Source organism: Buceros rhinoceros, unplaced genomic scaffold (assembly GCF_000710305.1).
Source record: "Buceros rhinoceros silvestris isolate BGI_N320 unplaced genomic scaffold, ASM71030v1 scaffold2804, whole genome shotgun sequence".
In the NCBI taxonomy this organism is placed as follows: domain Eukaryota; kingdom Metazoa; phylum Chordata; class Aves; order Bucerotiformes; family Bucerotidae; genus Buceros; species Buceros rhinoceros.
This window is the reverse complement of record NW_010409900.1, coordinates 72,547-93,674: the sequence shown is the minus strand read 5'-3', so window position 1 is coordinate 93,674 and position 21,128 is coordinate 72,547. Positions and strand designations below refer to the sequence as shown.

Sequence of the window (21,128 nt, the reverse complement as noted above, 5' to 3'; positions counted from 1 at the left end):
CTTCAAAGCTAACTGCTTCCTTTGCGTAGGAAGGCTGCTCCTAGGTAGAAGCGGAATGTACGCTGCAGAGGCTTTGTTTAAATTATTAAAATCTACACCTTGAAGAATATTTCATTAGAAGAATTAATTGCTTGGTCAGTAAAGGCACTTGTGTACTGCAACAGTGGAAACAACAATTTGCACTGATGGTAGAGTCAGTGGATAATGATTTTTCTTCTGCCTTTTTTATGTTTTCTTCTGATTGGCTCATTAGGATCATAGGAGAGTTCAGGATGGATGGAATCTCAGGAGATGACAGAATCAGAGAATAGTTCAGGTTGACAGGGACCTTTAGAGATCTTCTAGTCCAACTGTCCTGCTCACAGCAGGATCAGCTGCAGCGGGTTGCTAAGGGCTGTGTCCATTTGGGTTTTGGATATCTCCCAAGGATGGAAAGTCGCCAGCCTCTCTGGGCAGCCTGTTCCAGTACTTGATCACCCTCAGTAGAAAAGTGTTTTGTTTTGTTTCAGTGGGATTTCTTGTGAGTGAAGGCAAGGCTTTGGAGCAATGCAAACTCCATTTTTAATTCTTGTGGTTTAACACAGATCTGATTCATGGGCATGCAGCCTTATTTATATGATGTGTTACCCTCCTTAGGACCAGCCTACTCAAATAAAATAAAATTACTTCAGCTTATGATCCAGAACTCCAATATACTGGAAATTGGATGTAGACCCAACATTTGTGACCTTTCATGAGTTATTTGAGATAAATAAAGCCATGGTGTTCTAGGAGTGGAATATGTGTTAAAGTGACTCTTGGATAAGAACACTAAGTAAATTGTATATAATGTAATATAATATATATAACCTCCCTCATACATTAATATGCATGTAGTAAAAATAGTGTGCTATCAAAAGGGGGGTTAATAAACTCCCGATTTTTTTTGTAATCTCTCCCCTGCTTCCTGTATTTCTTCTAAACTATGAAGGAAGTGACTGTATGATTCCAGAAACAGTGAGACTGACTCTGAATTTGAAATTATACTTCATAGTTGGAGGATGGATGACTGCTGAAAAGACAAATCCGTTTCTCAAACAGGAACCATATTATTATGCAGTTCCTGTCTCTGCTAGTAATCATTTATTCTCTTTGCAAATACTTAGTACCTTTTAAGAAAATCACGGTCAACATTAGAAGACAACAAGCATTATCGGGCTGCAGCTCCAAAAACATTTTTTTTAAACTTATCAAAGCTATAGATCTTGGGAAGGATGAAGCTGATAGGTTAAAGGTAAATACTTTTCCCAGCTTCCTTTAAAGATAAGCAAATCAGTTCCTAAGCTGACAGCACCTGTGTGAGTCAAGACCCCATTGTGCACTATTTCCGTTGAGCAGTGAATATATGCTAGCAGTATTTGATGGTCAGCTTCCCAAAATCCAAACTCCATCATGGAGAGGAAAAAATGTTCTTACAGCTAAAGAGGTTTTCTTATACTTTGTTCTGGTTATATTTTCAAAAGAAGGTAATAAGCTGTGTGAAAGCTGGTTTTATGTGCATTTATATGCACAGACTTAGAGTTTTGTGACCAGACATCTACTTTATATACATACATATAAACAATAGTTTCAGCTGTTTTGTGGTGCTGTTCAAGAGGTCCCTTTGAAAACTTCTTTCTCGGTGCCTCTTACCCCTGTTGCAGAACAACAGTAATATAAACACCATATAAGAAAAGCAATACTTGGTGCAGAATTTTGTGAGTTCCTGTGAAGGAATAAAATACACTGAGTATCTTGTTCTTTTGCCATTTGCAAAACACCGCTTACTTCATATTTCCTTCTAGGTCTCTTTACAGTTTTCTAAACTTGGCTATTTTAATTTTTCTTTGGCCTGGAAGTTGCCATATGGTCTTGGATCTCAGACACTGAGCAACTATGGTGATTTTTAAGTCACACAAACATAAACAATTACTCTTTTGCAAATTTTTTCCATAGCACAGATTTGGGTTCTGATCACTTCGTATCCTGTATTTTTTAAAGCCTGCATAAATGCAATATTTTAAGGATATTAAGAAAACAGGATGTTGGGTGAAAACGCAGATATCTACAGATCAAGATGGCTTTGCTGGTAAAAGCAGTGAAATGCTACACATTTGTCAGTTTGCTGCTTTTCCTTATGATTCTCCAGGCCCAGTAAAAGAAGCTGTATCTTGCAGCTTTGCAATTTTTGCTAATAACCTGCATGCTGGGGGCTCTCTGCCTGCACAGCTATGGCAGTTACAAATCACCTCACCTCACACCTAACCAGCATAGCTGTACTGGGACTCCGCCTGTAGTCACAATCAGCAGGAACCATCTTGGTGTTGAAATTCCTGAATGCCCACTGAATATCAGCTGTGGAGTCCCACTTGCCACCATTTACAGGTGTATATTAGAACTGATAGAAGAACATAGCTTACGGAAATAAACTGTGAAGTATATATGACTGTGAAAGTCTCTTGTGTGATCCTTAAATCAGTGCGTGTCTCTTTTGATATTTGGTTGCACAAACAGGGCTAGAAGATAACAGCATCCCATTAATTTAGAAGGAAAAGATTTTTTTTTTCTTTCCATGACCTCTGTAAGTTGTTTTAAATGTTGTCCATAGTCGCTTTAAATTGCTAGATCTGCAATGACATTTATTCGCACTTGTCAGACTAATTTACACAGAGTGCATGTAAAGGGGATTATTTCAGACCTTGTTTTCAGAAGATTTGAAGTTCCTCTTTCCATTGTTCATGTTCTGTTTTCTGTCTGTATCATATTTCTCTTTTTGTTAATTTGCAGCCCTCAGAAAGGCTTAAACAGTGAGTGCCAAGTACTGCTCATCAAAAGATCATTTCCAAGTTGTATTAATCTTTTCCAACATATTTTCCTGCATGAAAAAGAAAAAAAAACCTGCTAAAACCATTCTTTGGCACATAATAAAATAATTTTGGGTAGCAGACATTTACTCTGAATTCTTGGCAGAAACATGAAGAGGTCAGATATCCAAGGGAAAAGGGTGTAACATTTAATATTAGTGAATAATCGCTTGTACAAAACTTTGGGTAACCAGGCGCACTGTAATTTTGGCAACTGACACAAGCTACAGCTAAGGATCCTTTCTTTCTATTTCCCAGGGACTATGAAAGAGCTTATAATACAGGACACATTTCCCAGGGTTCTGGAAATAATTTTAATCATTCAGCAATCCTAATCTTGAAACAAATGTACAAGTCCTATTGTTCAGCTGATTTTTCTAAAAATATATTTCAACTGCAGTTCTCTATTTTAAATTGCTAATGTGTGCCCTTGTTAAGCCCTTTATGTAATTGCAAAGGTAAGTCTTCAAAAATAAGCAGACACTGCCAAAACCAGAGAGGCACTCTAGGATGTATTACCGAGAAATAAAAAGCTCAGCTAGGAGAAGAATCTCAGTCTGCTGTGAATAATAAACAAGATGTGGTGTAGGATTTTTGCCCACCTTTTTTTTTTAACTGTTTGTAGGATCTTATCAGTGACTTGAGGCTTCAGACACTTATTAACTGCAACCATATTTCAGAGAAAGTGGTGTCCTCTTTGTGAAGCCTCTGCATATGTACATTACAGTTTTATCAATACGTAATTAAATTTAGACAGAAATCTGAGAAGCTCACTCAATTCTCACTCAGTGCATCATATGGAAGGGGAAATACTAGACTCTAAAATGAAAGCTGCAGTCAAGTACAGTGAAGAACATTGTGTTCTCTTGGGGAATGGGCAAGAAATTATGTCATTTACCTCAGGAACTAGATTAGTCTGTGTTAGACCCGGAATTAAGAAAATTGCTCTAAGTTAAACTGTTTGCCTCTGGTTTTGCAGCTAGAAATTGCATTCAAATGTGCCCATGGTGATACGTGTCTCTTGCTTCTCTACACTGATAAATCTAAACCTACAAGAGTCATAATTTAGTGTTAACTATGCTGCTTGTACATCATTAGGATTTGGAGGAAATTATTTTGTTAATGCTCACATTTCACTCTTCTTTAGTGGTATTTTTTTAACACTGGTGGCAGGACTCTAATTTATTTCAGATCACCAGCTTGCACCACTCTTCCCTTCTTTCCTTCCTGCTTACATGGCAGTCCCAAGACCCAGATATCAAACTTGGGAAGGTGTTTTTCTTCTGGTTGCATCTGGTTTCTTTGGCAAGCAGTTGTGCAGGCAGCATTGGAGTTACTTGGATTTGGTAACATGGTAAAGCAGCTAATGGGACTGTGTGGGGACATCTTTTCCTCCTGCGTGTGATTTTCTTTTGACTCACCACTCTGTGGAATGTTTCTGGTTGATGTGTCTAAATGTCCTAGGATTTTTGCCCATATACCCATTTATGGTGATAAAGATGACTTTACCCTCTCACAACCGTATTTTTTTCCCTGCGGCCTGTAGTCAGACTGACTACAGCTGTAGTCAGCTTTTACGTGCTTTCTGGTTTTGCATGAATTTTACATCAGTCAGAGTCTCAGCAGTCGAGCTAGGCACAAGACTACCTTAAGAAAACAGGCCGGAAAACTTGAGATTGCCAGTGGATCTCATTACAGAAGTTGCAGGTTGATTCTGCTTGAGGCAGTTTTAATCGTTTCTAAAACCTCACTCATTTTTGTATCCTGTACCTGCCAAATATTTTTGAAGAGGACAGTGTGATACCTCACAGGTGAAAATTGGAAGAGCTGGTATTGGGAATTTCCGAAAAGAAAGACAACACAGTGTCAGAGGAATCAATGAGATGAGAAGTGTTGGTTATTTCCACCTGGAGATGGTTAAATTGTTACAGAAATAGAAGGGGTTGTCACATGGTTTATGCCTCTCTTCCGCCCACCCACCCTCTCTTTGTGTTGAGGTAATAGCATCACTAATTTAGTTATATTGAACCTATAGAAAATTGAACCTAAGATCCTTGGATATGCAAACCTCAGTCTGGACCACTTGAGTTAAAGAAACAGGAAAATTTATTAAAGTGAATGACACAGACCTCCATATGAAATCTCACTATTTTCCGGGAGAGAAGGGCATACTGGACATTAGCTATACAAAGATTTGTAGGGATGGGTTGTTACTTGTACCCAGTGTTGGAACAGAGGCTCTTCATCATAAAGATGCCTGAGATGTGTGTGAAAGGCAATTTGATGTTTATAATTCTTCATTCTCTGTTTCATTCTACTGTAACAAATGTTTTAGTGAAGAATCTTACAGTATGAATAATTAAATTGAGTAATTTGCAAATAACTTAAACACGGCTGGGTTTTTTAAATTATTTGAAAAGTATACTAGTTAAATTTATCAGAGAAAATTAAGTCCAGTTAGTTCACAAACAGAAAACTTTGTCAGTCTGCAATAGATTGCTTAACTATTGCTAATCAGAGCATCCCCAAGATAACTCCTGAGTAACTGGCAAAGACTGAAACACTTCAGAAGTCATTGCTTCCACAGACCCCTCTTTGTCATTCCCCTCAGCTGTACAAACGCAGCAGTAGGTGCTGTAGCTGTTACAATTTAAGATGGCAATTTAAACAAGACTGCTTTTTACAGTGCTAAAGGGATCAGAAAATGAAAGGAGTACTTAGTGAACGTCAGTTAGCTGGATCTGTGATTGCCAGATGAGCCAGCGTGGGGAATACTTGGCAGCACCCCAGTTGTGTGCCTAAAAGGAAGAATCCTTCACTCCCAGAAGAGGTGAGACATGTCTCTGGAGAAGACAAGGCATTCTTCTGGGCTGCGTGGCTGCACGGTGCCCTTTCCTACGCCTACATTTGACAGGCATTTCTGCTGTGAGCCAGGCATACTACAAACAATTAAAACTACGTAGCCTGCAGATTAAACAAGCACATAAAGAGCAGCTTTGTGTTCATTAAATAAAACCTCGTCATTTTATGATCAATGACAAGCCTTGTTTTAAGGGGAGACCATTTTTAACTGAAAAAGGAGCAGCCAAGTTAAAAAAAAGTCTCTATCATCTCCATTTTTGCAGTTACAACAAAATCATCAGTGAAATTTTGCAAAACACAGCCCTACATATGCATTTTTTGGCACTGCCTAGGGCAAGAATTCCCAAATGGCTGTGTATGTACCACTGAGAGTATAGACAGACACCTCGGTGTGGGGAAAAAATACAGCACAGAACCAGGACCTGTTACCGCTGTCAGTACAAAAATGTGCAGGAATCTCTCGGTGAAAATTTTACTCAGTTTTTGAGTCAGAAACACTTGCATAACAATTCTTGGGTTTGGGGGGATGTAATTTAAGTTATTTTTTCTGCATTCATTGTTTCCCCAATGCTTTTATGCTCTGCAAAATCTTTCAAAACCAACTATTCCACAGTTGATAGGTCACCTCTTTTTAAGGTGAATGTACCAAGACCTGCACTGTTCATTTGGATTCTTTTTTTCAGGTATGACAATGTATTTACAGGTGATACATAGTTTGATGGTTTATGTTTTCCTGTCTTTTCTGAGACAGAAAAATCCTGGAAGCTGTTTTCTCAAGTCTACTGAAAGATGCTGTTCAGGGCACTGGTCATGTCATGGTGCAAGTGACTGGCCAGCTCACTGGTATGAAACCAGTTCAGTGTGTGGCCATGCTATCTCTCCTCTCTGGCCCTTTGTGTTTATGTCTTTAACTTGAGAAGTTCATAGTCCCATTGCATGTGTCCTTGAAGGGTTTACTACATTAAGATTTCATTTATTGGTGCTACTTGGATAGAAATTATTGGTTTATAGAGTGCTTATTACGGTCTCCAAAAGGACAGAATTTGTGAGAAGTAATGCATACTGAAACAGATTTGCAACTTCCATTCATTTCACTGCCGCTACAGCATTTTGAGTTTGGGTCTGTTGTAACTTGATGTCATTCCTACCACATTCTTTCCTGAGATCCCCACTTGCAGAGCACCTTTCGTCTCTGCTCTTACTCCCCAACTGCCTTGACAGTCTACACAGAGTCACTGGAGGAGGGGAGTTGTGCTCGTGTCTTGCCTTTGCATTCCCTCGTGTGGTTTCATGAACACAGAAGGAGAGCCAAGTTAACATTTGTAACACAAGGTAACGTTTAAAAAAACTTGCCTTTGTTTAATAGAAATCACCTTTTGGTAAGGCTGAACTGTAGAACTGCATAACGCTATGTAATACAGTGTACTCACACGCAGAGCCCCAAAGAGAACTGATGACATCTGGTAACTATAAAAGCAAAGCTCAAGTAATTCTTCACTGTTATTAGAAACCTGAAGTGGGTACAGCTTCATTCAGGATTTTGTTAACTGTGTGTGTTACTTTTCAAACCAGTCTGCTTTCGTATGGGCCTTATTATAAATGCTGCGGTAGTGCAAGAAATCAGGAGATAATCAGCTATCGGTCGGTGGGCTGGCTGACTTGTTTCTGTTTTGTTTGGCTTTCTTTTAATTACAGTTGTATGGGAAAGGAGGGTAAGCAACATTGTCCAGCAGCACCTACTTAAGCAGTTTGCTTCATTGATTTTTAGTATTTGGATCTTATCTGATAAGGTTTTAGTAAAGTTCGTCACAACTTCTGGAGAAGTGCAAGTGAGATTGCTCTTCAGTGACAGAATAGCGACGAATTTTGTGTTTCCTCATCTAACAGGTGCTTTGGTAATACTTTCCTTGCATGAAGAGACGCAGTAAAATAACAAGATTCATTGCAGTAGCACAACTGGGGTTTGTGCTGAGAAGTTCCTTCCCTCATGTACAATGAAGTGAGATGTGTTGCTCTTTGGGGATGTGGCAACTCAGTACTGGACACAGAGGTTAGCTCTGTGCCACTGTAATCTGTCTGCTGGCAAGGATGGGGCTTGATATATGCCAGCAGCCAGCTCCAAAATCTGCAGTAATGAGAGCTACAACGTCATAGTTAAAATCAAGCCTATTGCAGATCCACAGTAATGACATCCTGCTTTTTTACGTTTTCTATCAATGTTTGTTGGTTGCCATTTTTATGCCATCTGCCTTTTGATTGAATCAGAGACCACGTTACAATTTTCTGAGATGCCGACAAACTGAGGCTTTTTTAGCAGTCAGCTTCAGAGGTTCTTGGATGACAGATTAATATTCCCATTCTTTTCCATGCTTCCCCATTGCTAAGTAGATTTGCTGATTTATCTGTCATGCACTTTAAAGTCCATTCCTTTTCAAGAAGATAATGTTGTTGATGAATTTAAATACACATAAGTAAAAATTAAGTAGAGATCTGATTCTCTAATTACGGTTAGTTGCATGCCATGTGTTTATAATGATTTCAGTGTTCAGTGATCGAGCTGTAGATCTCTCAGGCACAGAGTATCTATGTTCAATACTTGATTTCTTCCTTATTGCAGTGCTCAGAAGTGTGTTTAGCTGTCCTACAAAACTAATAACAAGGGGGAAACACTGTCCTGCAGATCTTACAGTCTATTTTGGATGCAGCAGGAGGTCCAGCAGTTCATAAGCTAGACCAGGATATAAAGAGCAATACAGGCTAAGAGTTGGACCAGGGATCATGCAAATAGTACTGCAGTTTTTAGGGATTTTTTCCTGTGCTGTATTTTTATGCCTTGTAATCCTACGTAATTCCGCTCATAGGTGAACCCACCACTTCCTAAAAAGTGTCCAGAGCATTCCAGGCATCCCCCTAAACTGGGGGAGTGCCAGGAAGGGGGGAAGATAGGGTCAGGAAGGGAGAGGATAGAGGCTATTACCAGGAAGAGGAGAAAAACAGTGGTAAAATAAAAAGTGTATGGGGAGAGAATTACAGAAATACCTACCTCAATTTCAAATGTGAGAGGCATTCTGTTTCTTAGCTTGTTTTTGCTATCTATCTGTGATAATAATTGAGCTAACTGCAAAAAAGATCTTGAAAACAATTTGAGTGAGACAGAGAAAGCATTACCGTGGAGCGAGCCCAAAATCCTGTCCTCCAGCCCACACACAATTGGACATTGCAGTGATGTGGGGGAAATCCCTTAACGGACAAAACTATAAATGAAACTACTGTTGACAAGGGGAAGAGGCGCAGCTATATTTAACGGAAGTATTTTCATTTGAGAGCTGCTTTCTTTTTCTTTTTTTTTTCTTTTTTTCTTTCTTGTCTAGTCAGTGGAGACTGTGAGGGCTCTTCCTGTTTCAGACAGTGCATGGGTGGTTTCCCCAAGGCTTCTAATGTTAGATTAATGCTCTAGGGACAGTGTGGTGATAAATGGGTTCCTACAGTTATATCTACATCCTGTTCCCCCTTCCCCCTCCCGCATCTGCCCCTACTTATAGTCTCTGTGCAGCTCTCGCCTTCATGCCCAGCAACAGTTTGGGGCAGATCCAGCCAGCATTTAAGGCATCATCTCTTTAAAATTTGTCCACCGAAATTTTGTGATTTTCAGTGCTGTCGCCTTCATTACCCCTTATTTCTCAGACAATGACAAAGGGAAGAGACTTGTAGTTAAAGGACAGGCCACCACACTGGCTTGTTGTCTGCTGCTTGGCGGATCCCAATTAATTACTTTTGCTGTTAACTGTTCACTTTCAGGAAATAGGTTTACAGGAGTGGCCTTTCTGTTGTTTCACATCCTAATGGCAATGCTCTGCACGTCATATTATACTCAGCAATAAATGAGCAGAGGATTTGAAATCTCTTCCCTGGTATAAGGGAATGGCTCCCCTGTGTCAGCTGCTGCATCTATGCCTTGATTTTGTACAACTTGTGCGCTGACAAGGATTTTAAGTATTTAGCTTCAGCAAACACCAACAGTGAAGTACAACAAGGGAAATGAAGATTTCAGGCACTTTTTTCAGCTGGGCTTTGCTTTTGTGGTGATTTCTGGGCTTTATGTGTTTCGGGTTTTTTTCAGTTAGTGCAGTTCTTTGGTTATTTTTCTCTGCATGCGTATTTTTTGTATACAGCTTCCCCTATACGTGTAGCATGTGGGGGAGGGGGATGAGGGGCGGCAGTGGCCAGGTGGTCAGGATGGCTCTGGTTAACCTCCCTGGTTCCCTGCAGCCAGCCTCCGTCCTTCTGCTTACATGGCAGCATCTCTCTCAGATCTCAGAACAAAATTATTTTTAGACCGTGAAGGTGTAGCTGGCTGGTGCATTTAGATTTCATGTCATGGCTTCCTTTTCCTGCTCTCAGGTTTCTCGCACTCGGCCTTCACCTTTGGTATTGAGAGCCACATCAGCCAGTCCAACATCAACGGAACACTAGTGCCACCTGCCGCACTCATCTCCATCCTCCAGAAGGGGCTGCAGTATGTGGAGGCTGAGATCAGCATCAACGAAGTAAGTACCCCCACCACCACTGGCACCCCTCACACCACTGACTGGCACACAGGGGCTTGTGAAGTCACGCATCCCACCAGCCCAGAGATGCAAGCCACTACTCCACGGTTTCTTTTGGTCTGGTTTCATGTCTTTCCTTATACTTTGCCCCACCCAGAGCAAAGAACTGTAAAGCTGAGTTAGAAATGTATTTCAATTTTTAACTGTATCATTGAGGCCTTCTTTGTTGTTGCTCAAGTGGATTTTATAGTGCTTCCACTGCTCCAGTCAACAAATCCAGGGTGCACAGATTCCTGGAGCAAACAAGAAAATGTGTCTTGTGTTTACAACCTTGTGTTTTCAAGGTCACAGCAGAATTTGGCAGGAAAAGCCTGCAGCGTAGATTAAAACTTCACTCTCTGACACCTGCTAGCAGGCAGCACTGCCTGCAAGCTATGTGAAGCCTGATCAAAAATCCACGGAGGTCACTGGAGAGATTCTGTCTGATTTCAGTCACTCGGGCTCATATCATGTAAGACCAGGCATTGTCCTCTCATGTACATGGCAAAACGGTTGTGTGTAAGTTCTGACCCTGGCTGGGGCACTGGTTGTCACACTGGGGATTCTGTGAGCAGCCACAAAGTGTCTGTTTCTGTTCTTCTTGAACTGCCAGGGAATACAAAGGGGCTATGTGAGGAGAGCCAGTGGTTTTGTCCTGCCAACCCTAAAGGTGTGATTCTTTGAGAGGGCATGTGACAGATAAGCAAGCACTGTATTACGAAATACTTACCGTAGATATTTGTAATTGACAGAGATCTGTAATAAATATTAACACATAAAAAACTATTGCTTTTTCCTCTATAGCTGAATGTAGCATGTGAACAGCATGGGTGAGAACAAAAGAATATAAAATAGAGAAAAGGTTATGTTGTTGGTAATGTGTAGTTTGGAAACTCATTTGATTTTATCACTAACTTTCTGTGTGATTTTCTTTTTATGGCTCGATACTGTGTTTAAGAGTTGTGTATGTGATATTTTTTAATTGGGGCAATGACATTTGACATTCATGCCAAGCTGCGCTTTGATGCAGTTGTAATAACAAACCAGTGTTAGTATCTGTCCCAATTTGCTGCTACTTAACATTTTGCCCTGTGCCTGAAATTGGAGCTACACAGTTAGAAACGTTCAGCCACAAACAGCACCTATCGGTTCAGGTTGTATGACAGCTGTAGGAGTCTGCTCCTGTACATCTAGCTTCAGACTTGCCCTCAGTTAAGAGAATAATCTGAAAACATGTGTGTTGTCCCTGTTGAGATTTATGTTGCTCTCATCGTGGTTTGATTCTGTTCAAATCCGTACTGTTAAGTACGTTACAGCAAAGCAAAGGCCATTCTTGCTACATCTGAATGCCAGTAAGGGCTGTGTATATGCCTCTCTATGTGTATTTCTTAAGAGTGGTGAGTAATCAGTGAGTCTGTAAACTATATATGCGTGTACAAAATTTAAGTGTTGTTTGCGATCTGTTAAAGGGCAGTCATGGAAATAGTCCAGTGAGCAGTTTTACAGTTAAAAATGTAAGATGCCAAAATCCATTGGCAAAAACATTTGAATCCATTGAAGAAAACATTTTTTTCATTGTGTAGTAAGGATTTGAGCCAGGACTAAAAAAAACCCATAGATGTAGAGACATTTCTATAAAAAATCTTGAGGAGAAAGAGAGCTTATCTTTTTTCTTCTCTAATGACTCTTTCTTCATTTTTCTTCCTCGTGAGGAAACAAATATGTGTTATCTTAATACTGCAATTGTAAGGAGTAATTCAATTACTAATCCAACAGAAGCATACTAGTCAGCCAAATGGCTATTTTTCTTTATTAGTTATTGTTATCTATTGAGAATTATATGGTTTCCCAGCTACTTCAAGTATCCATATCCCAATCTTATCTGCTCTTCCTCAAACACAAATCTCTCACTGCTGGGTCTTGACTATTTCAAAGAATTAAGGGGAGTTTGCAGAAGATCAGTAAAATGTCACTTTACGGAGACTACTAAAACCTTTTTCCTGTATTTAAGATAATAGGAAAGTGAAAGTGAAGCAAAGCTAAGCAGATATAACAGTTGTTGACCAGAATCTGTATTAAGTCTTAAAAACAACCCTGAAAGGTTAACTCGGTTGTTAAACCCTGAAGCCTAATTTGCAGAACTCAGACTGAAAGCCATGACTATTATGAATAAAACTAGAAGAATGAAAGAAGAGTAATTGTAAAGCAGTCCTGTACAGTCAGCAGCAACTGCTGGTGCTGGGCTGATGAACACCGTGTAAGAAGCCACTGAATTTGTGCATTTATGTTGTTTTGGCTGAGGTTCATTATTCATCAGGTGCTTCCATTCATATGGTCTTACAAGTGCGGGAAGACAATTCAACCAAAGTCCATTTGCCTTTGTCATGGCTTTAGCCATGACTGGTTTTTTTCCAAATACAAAACAACAAGAAACTTTCTATCATCAGTCAGACTTCTTTTTTTCCGGAGTATAATTTTTTGCATCTGTAAAGAGCTTGTGTGCCTGACTTTTCTATAAAATTCCAATAAATGACTCACCAAACAGAATCCTAGGTGGAACACGAGTACCACTATCACGGATCTAAGAGAGAGACGGTCTGCAGTAAAGCAGCACTGTTGGTTAAGTCAAAGTGCAGGATCTTCAGACAACTTGGTCTTGTTTCTTCATATCATTACCTCTTTCCTAACCTCAGTAATAGTGTTCCTAAATTTGCAGTTTCACTTCTGCTCATTTTCCCTGCAGGATGGTACAGTATTTGACGGCAGGCCAATAGAATCACTGTCTCTGATAGACGCGGTGATGCCTGATGTTGTTCAGACCCGGCAGCAAGCATTCAGAGAGAAACTAGCTCAGCAACAAGCCACTGCAGCAGCAGCAGCAGCAGCAGCAACGGCAGCAACAGCGGGAGCAACGACGACTGCTGTTTCCCAGCAGAACACACCAAAGAACGGAGAAGCCACTGTGAATGGAGAGGAGAATGGGGCACATGCAATAAGTAAGCCAACCCATGCAGCTGCTTGCCACTACTGGACAATTTGAGTTTCAATAATATTGTTGTACTTAGTTGGAGTCTGCAGAGCTGTAGAACTCAAGGGAATCATTTCAGAAGGGCAGGGTATTTCTGAAAAGGATGCTGAATGAAAATCATGTTTCATATCACAGGACTGTGTTTACTGGTGTCCTCTCAGAATCCAAAAACTTCAGATATCTTAAGAAACACAAGTTAAAGATAGTATCAAGAAGTGGAGCTGTATGCTCTCTCATCGGGGCAGGCTACCCAGACTTCATTAATATTATCTGCTTTACAGGTGCTTTTAGATACTTGATAAAAGTTTGGGACAAGCTATAGCAACAGTTGATGATTTTGGCCAGGCTGGGAGGAAGATGGTTTGAGAAACCAGGACCTACGAGCCATATCTGTGTGAGGCACGGCCAGAGCATGACCTCGAGCACTAACGATCCTGTGATCATCCATAGCCTCGGCACGGTCCTTGGCACAGTTTGGCCTATACCAGCTACCCGTTCTTGAACAGCGTTGCCAAGCACAGCATAGGGAGTCATGTTGTGCCAAGGACTGTTCTAGCAGACAGCTTGGATGCAGCCAACCTGACCTGTCTTGAAGCAGAGAGGAAAGAGTTCCTCACTGTTTTATTTAAATAGCACATGCTTATTCATACAGTCCACTGCAGATACCTAATGGAAGGTCCTACCTTCCTGAGATTTCCTCTGTCTGTGGGAACAGTCAGTTCTCAAGAGCTCTGAATTCACCTTTGTTTTTTGGTGACAACGGGAGACTGCACTTGTGTCTTAAGACATCTAAAGTCACACATACAAAACAAGGAGTGGACGTAACTGCTTGTGTATCTCAATCTTGACAACCGTGCTAACATTGTGAGGCAGATATAATTAATGGTTCTAGTTCCTGTGTGCAAGCCATATTAGGGCACTGGCTGACTTCTGAAATGGGACCTTACTGCCTGATTGCCTTCCAAGTAAATTCTAGAGAAACATGCGTGGCAGGTTTTGTAGGAAGTTCCGACAGATCTTTGGCTTAGACAAGTCACAGGACAGGACTGTAGTCATGTAACAGATTTTCTTTGTCCTGCAGTGTAGATACCTTTATCAGTCTCCATCTTCTCTTTGATCTGAATAGATTCCTTTGTGGGCCAGTGAGAAAATTGCTTTCAAACCAGTTTTTTCTTCAGAGAATTCCAGTTAGAAGGGATCGTTTCCCCCAACAAAACTGCAGTGATTTAAATTATATCTTTCATTTGAGAAAGCAATTGTAAAAAAGTTCTGAAAATTTTGAAAATACTACTCTGTTTTTAGACTACGGATTGCTTCTATTTTTGGATAAGCAATGTATATTTATATTTGTTATATACTTCCAGCTGACCTTTTGTTTTGAAATTGAACTTAGTTAATGTGTGAAGAGGTACAAACACAAATGAAAACGCTTCTGAATGTATCAAACACTAACATTTTGCTTGTTGACGCTTTTCTTTCTTTAGCTGGTTTGTGAAAATTTTGGGGAAATGTCTTCCTGTCTCAGGACCAAAAAACCTCAAATTCTTAAGGTAGAAAACTGGTAATTAGTTCATCAATAATACAGAACCACTCAAATTTATTTCTTTCTGATCTGAAGAAACACACATGCTATTGTATTAATAAAGGAAAGCCTTGCAGATCAGTTCAGACGTATAACCACACTCTAAACCTTGGTTTCTCAGATCCGCCATTTTACTATTAAAAATAGTAATTCTCACAATGTTTTTTAATAAAAGGGTTTTCATGAACAGTTGCATTCCATTCTTGGAGTGTTGAGGAGGAGAAGTCCTGTAGCTCTGTCTGGGGCAGAATACAAGAACATGACACTGTGTTGACCAGTAGAATTTAACAGAGGAGGGATATATCAACCAACATGGTACTCTACCAGACAGCATATTTCAAAGCATTCCGGCAGCTAAGCAGCCTATCAGGCAGACAAGTTAACTGAGCAATGGCAAACGGAAGGCAGGAAGTCCTTGAGGAGTAGCTGGCCAGCTGGCATGTGGTGTTGTCAGCTGCCGTTTTTCCAGTTGGTCATCCTGGCTGAAGGAGTGAGTTTAGCAGTTTAAGGAGAACGAGGTTTTGGAGAGAAGCTGCTGAGAAATACAGAGGCAGACAACTCTTTGATCTGTGTGCCCTCCCTTGCCTTGGGAGGACTATAACCCTTCTGTCTTAGCTGTTTGGAGGATATCAGCAAGGTGGTGTAGCATAACTGCAGATGAGGCTTATACATGGGAGGTGCACACAGAACTGCAAAACTGGCCTTCTCGCCCTTGAACAGACCTGTTGAAATAAACTCCAGAGGTCTGCCTCTGTAATTATCAGAAACTACTAGAAGTAAGGACTAACAGATCTAGCTGGCAATTTACTGCATGGGTCTGATTAACACTCTTACCATTGTATTTCCCTTTCTTGTGGTAAAGTTAGGAAAAATACAGTTGCATTAACGAAATAACAGAAGGGTCATACCCTTCATTTTCATTGCTAATGCAGGGCAAACTGTGTATCCAGCCTTACCTTTTCCCTTATCATCGCGTTCGGAGTCTGTTTAGTCTAGGATAGACGAAGACAAAAGCTCTGGCAAAAGCTTAGCTCAGGACAAAAGGTTTAGGGTAGGATGTAAAATGGCTTAGATAACAACAAAAGCTTTAGGATGGATAGGACAAAAGTTTAGGATAGGATGTAAGATGGGTAAGGTGAAAGCTGGTTGATCTACTGGGTAGAAGAGACTGCTGATAGGAAAAGTCTGAGAAACTTCCCAAACCTTCGTTTTCACTGCTATTGGGTTCCACAGAACTGGCCTATACTGGGATGGGTTTGGATAGTGTGCTAGCCCTTCGTCATAACCTGGAAGTCACCTGTATATCAGCCTGTCATAAAAAGGTGGGATGGGAGAAGCGGGGATTGTGTTTGGGAAGTTACCTAGTTTGCATTTATTCTGACATGGAATTCTCCGTGACGCTTAAAGTCTTCCCAAAACAGTGTTAACATATTTAATGTAGTATGATGGGGTTTTTTGTCATTGTGTTATCAATATAATGTAATAGGATGTTTTGATTTAAGAAAGGGAAGAGATAGAAAAAAAATCTAACAGTAATAACAGTTTGAGGTACAGATTGAAATGCTAATACTTCTCTTGCTGCTTCCTGAGTAATGTTTTCAGCTTTGAGTCACTTGAAAAATCAGTAGAAAAAATAAAAATCAATATGTAGAATGGAGCCAAAGTTTGGAATTGTTTCCAACTCAAATATTTTTAGTGTCATTTCTTTCATTATGTTTGCAAGGATTGGCTTGGGTTTAAGAAAAATAAAACTCCGGAAAAAAGACTGAGCACAGTTCCTTTGTTGTATCTACAGCCATAAAGAACAACTTCAGTGAAAGACCTGTCAAAGATATAAGTAAAAAACCCCCACATTTCCTGATAAAAGACAGGGTTAGCGCTGGTAAGATGGTAAAATATATGTCTTTTTAATTTGGAGGAAATAGAGAGGTAGTTAATATGTGATTTGTGATTTTTGATACATTTGAGGAAAAAACTCAGAATACTATAGCGTAGACTTAACCACAGGTCCTCTTGCCTTTAGAAAATGGTTTGAGTTAATATTTGGGCAGAGACCTCCACTATGTTACCTGCAGACTTAAGTTTTTCACCTGCGAGGATCTGTTGCACTTGGTAGAACTGCCCTCCCTTTCAGAGACCCCCTCAGAGGCATTCTTTATGCAAATGAGGTTTTAACTGCTCTCAAGATACTTGGGGGGAAAAAAAAAAGGCGGCTTATTCTTGATGGTCACTGCATCTTATTCTTGTTCCCTGTTGTTGCTGCATCCATAGGAAAGACAAATTTTCAGATGAGGCCAGGACTCACAAGAGCTCATGCTGTGTAAGGATCTCATCACTCTTAGGAAGGTGCCATGCTGTGCTCAGGGGTTTCTGCAGTTGTTATTACCATACTCGTATCTGATTTATAGTGCTAGTGTCTATTTGAATCTGAGAAGAGGCTGAAGCAGTATCACGGCAGCATGAACCATCCTGTTTGTTCAGGGGGGCTTTTTAAGTTTTAACAGTAACACTCTGAATGTGAATGTTCCTGACTAGTGATGAAAATAGGAAGAAAGCACATCTAATGTGAGCATTGGCAGACAATTTATGAGAGACTTCTCATCTTTCCTTCCCTTTTCTCCTGAACCACCAAAGCTGTAGTGTCAGAATCTTTACTTGAAGGCAATAGAAAACAATCCTGCAGGTATTTCACTGCTCCCAGAGGCCAGTCAGTCTTGCATGTACTAATGCAGGCATCAGCCGAACAAGGTTTCTTTTTCACAGCATGACTGCTTGTGGTTTTTTCACAGCAGTTAATAACATTCAAAGTGTGTATCTAAGTTCCTGCAGCTGGCCATGTACAGATGAAAAATATTCGCGCGTATCAGATGGCCTTGCTCTGATGGCACCTCATGATTCCAGGACCATGGAGTAATGCGGTTTCCAAACTGTCATTTGCTTTTATTTGTGAGTGAAAAGTGGTTCTGCCTTAAGAGCCAGACAGGTAGCAGTAGGATTGTATGTTGTAAGAGTAGCATCTCATTTAAATTTTTCAAACTAAAACACTGGAAAGTTCCTCTTGATTTGCCCCCAGCTTCCAACTGACACTGTGAACAGGACACAGATGAATGCATAGCCATTACCATGCTGCTGTTTTTCTCATGAAAATATGCTTTAAACCTGGTGATTCTGTGCTGCGCTGAGAAACAGAGGATTGTGAGTTCCAGACTTGTATCTTCAAAGAGTTTGAATAGTGCTTTGCTCTTCATTGCCCTGATTGCTTAGAATATCATATCAAAGTTCCCAGCTGCTAGTGTCAGGTTGAGTCTCAATTACTAGTGTATCTTGACAGTCTTAATTTTAGTAGTTATACACATAGGGAATTACCAAGGACAATGCTTAACATAGGGACTCAGCATAGGTGTAGATTTTGCAAATAGGCTTTTGTAATATGTTTAGATTTATGCAGCAAGTCCAGAGATAAAAGTAAGTGTAGATGAAAATATAGTTATTTTGAGTTAGAAATGTGAGCTGTGAAACTACAGCTAGTTGTTTTTTCATTTGGATAGTCGGTGCTACGGAACTCAGGGAATTACATGTGAATTCTGTTCCACCTATGGCATAGATAGGGCACAGACATAGATAATAAGGTACGTAATCAAATACACAGTGAGAAGTGCTACTTGTGTGACTCAGCATAAATTAGGCAGAGCAAAACAGGGTATTTGAAAGCATGGGTAATTGTAGAAATCTGGAGATCTTCCTTCTGATGGCAGTGGTGCAACATCACAGTCTGTTTTGCCAGTCGATGGGCAATAGCTCAGCAGTGCTTGAGTGGCAGGACAGATGGGCTGATTTTAAATGCCATAAACATGTGACAATAAAGGAGCATAATTATTCCGCTTGGGAACCTATGGATCTTCTTATGTGATTGAAGAATGACTAACTAAAAGACTTAACCCAGAAAGAGAATTTGTTTTTCGATCAATCGGAGCAAATCAGCTGGCCAAGTCATTGATTAGGTAACACGAGGCTGCCTTTCCCCGGCCTGCCAGCCATCCTCTCTTGGATGTGCGTTCTGCGAAATGTGTCGTGCTTCTGTGTGTGACATCTGCTGTCTGCTGTTTCAGTGCATTACCTGTTCTTGGCTGGCATCTTGTTCGCAGAGGATAATAATCTTGCATTGCTGCCAGAAGTGTAGTTTGAGCTGAATGAGGAAAGATTTATACTGAAACAATGAAAATCTGGTGTGAAAACTTTGTTAACGATGCAAATTGGAATGAATTGCTGCCACTAAGAGAAATTCATCATTTTAGATTCACTTTTTTTCCCCTTAACAAAATAAAAGAGCTTTATAAAAACAAAGTTACTCAGTCTAAAGAACCCCAGAACTACAGCATGCAGGTTAAGTATATCTGTGCCTCAGCTGGTGCCTTTGCATACATTGTAATATCCTTGAGAAGGCGATCCCTCACCATTTCCCTGCCACGCTCGGGGAATGAGCCCTTACTCGGTACATTCTTCCTCTGTGAGCAGCACACATATTACTTACAGGACAGTGTGTAAAAATATGCATGCACTGTATGCTACTCTTAGGACAGCACAAAGCTTTTCTCAAATGTATCAATCTGCTCTTTTAATAAATCTGTAAGTAATGTTCAATGAAGCCAGCCTCAAAAAAAACCCTACTCTGAAATAAATACTGTTTCTTGGAAGAAAAGTTACATGCATTTATAGAAGATATTTTGGAAGGCTCTGCATTTTGGGGAATTACCATGAATTTGAATCATCGTAGGGAAGAAAATAGAGTAATATGGTCAGTGACACAATGTTATTTATAGTGTATATTGCTGTAAGCTTTAGGCCATGGGTATCCGGCTTGTTTTTAAAGCAGACCTAACAGGATCTTGCAAACTACTTATTCTGATATATGTCCTTGCAGATAATCATTCAAAGCCAATGGAAATTGACGGGGATGTTGAAATTCCTCCTAACAAAGCAACAGTCCTTCGGGGCCATGAATCAGAGGTGTTCATCTGTGCCTGGAACCCTGTCAGTGACCTGCTAGCATCTGGGTAAGACCATGACTAAAACCAGCTGCAGCAATTAGAATGTACTTAGAAATGCAAGAACTTGCTTGTATTATCGAGAGATGAATGAATAGTCTCTTAACTGTTTTTTTTTCAGCCTGGAATTGTTTTTTTTTTTTTTTCAACAGTACTGTACCTGTGTAGCAGTTAAGTAATGATAAGGTGATGCAGAATATGAAGCATTTGACCATTTAAGAGGTTCACTTTCTGGCCCTGAATACACTAATTTTTTTAGGGGTTTTTAAAAGAACTACGGATAATTCTCAGAGTATTTGAAATGCATATAATCTACTCTTACTTGCTCTTAGAGGTTCACACCGGGGTCTCCGAAAGTCTTTGGCATCTATGTTTTCTTTTTGAAAGTATGGAGACTGTAAACCACAGTTCTCTTTGGCTATGTCTGCATTAATATGGTGCATAGACAGGAATAGATCTGTAGAGCAAAACTGTTGTGTGAGGACCTTAAGGCACCACTGTTTGTGAGGGATAGGGGGGCTTCAGGCTGGACCCAGTTTTGTCCGATGAGCTGAACATTAAGGAGAGGTTTGAGGGCATGTTTTGGTTTAGTGTCATTGGAAAGGAGTCTGTTCTGAAGGACTGCTCAGCAATGACAACCAAAGCATGGCAGGTGGGACAATTAGAAGATTGACAGAAAGCACTTCTGATCCAAACAAAAATGCTAATGTAAACATACCCCAAGAGCGATATACAGGCACTATTGGAATCTGCATTTGTCCATGCTTAAAGTTAAACCTTAGAATGAAGACTAAATTTAAGAAGTCTGACTGGGCACATGGAGAAAAGCTGATATAAGTTAGAGAAGTTAAATGGGTCTTCATCACTTTAAAGTTGCTTAGCGCTGTCAGAACAGATTTCTTATGAGGAAGAGGACAGGCCTTATTTCGTTTGCAACTTTTTGCAAGATCATCAGAACAGTCTTCGTATCTTTGTTGACTTAATACACGAAGACAAGGAAGTACAGCACAAATGGGAAAGAATAAATAGGAAAAATAAATACTGGGTTGGATAAACAGCACAAGATCTCTGAGAAATCGAAGGCAGAAGTTCCAAAGCATAATTTCAGATGACAAACTGGATTTTTAGAAAAGCAGCATCCTG

The 21,128-nt window shown here is 40.1% G+C and overlaps 1 protein-coding gene across 1 annotated transcript in view; it reads left to right on the top strand.

The window, feature by feature from the left end:
• The window catches only part of TBL1X (transducin (beta)-like 1X-linked), a 135,446-nt gene that overhangs the window by 89,856 nt on the left and 24,462 nt on the right, over window positions 1-21,128 (top strand). Inside the window, exons 4-6 of the mRNA XM_010135386.1 lie at window positions 10,146-10,291; window positions 13,074-13,326; window positions 19,862-19,994. Coding sequence (XP_010133688.1) covers window positions 10,146-10,291; window positions 13,074-13,326; window positions 19,862-19,994 — 532 coding nt within the window. The remainder of the gene's footprint in view (window positions 1-10,145; window positions 10,292-13,073; window positions 13,327-19,861; window positions 19,995-21,128) is intronic.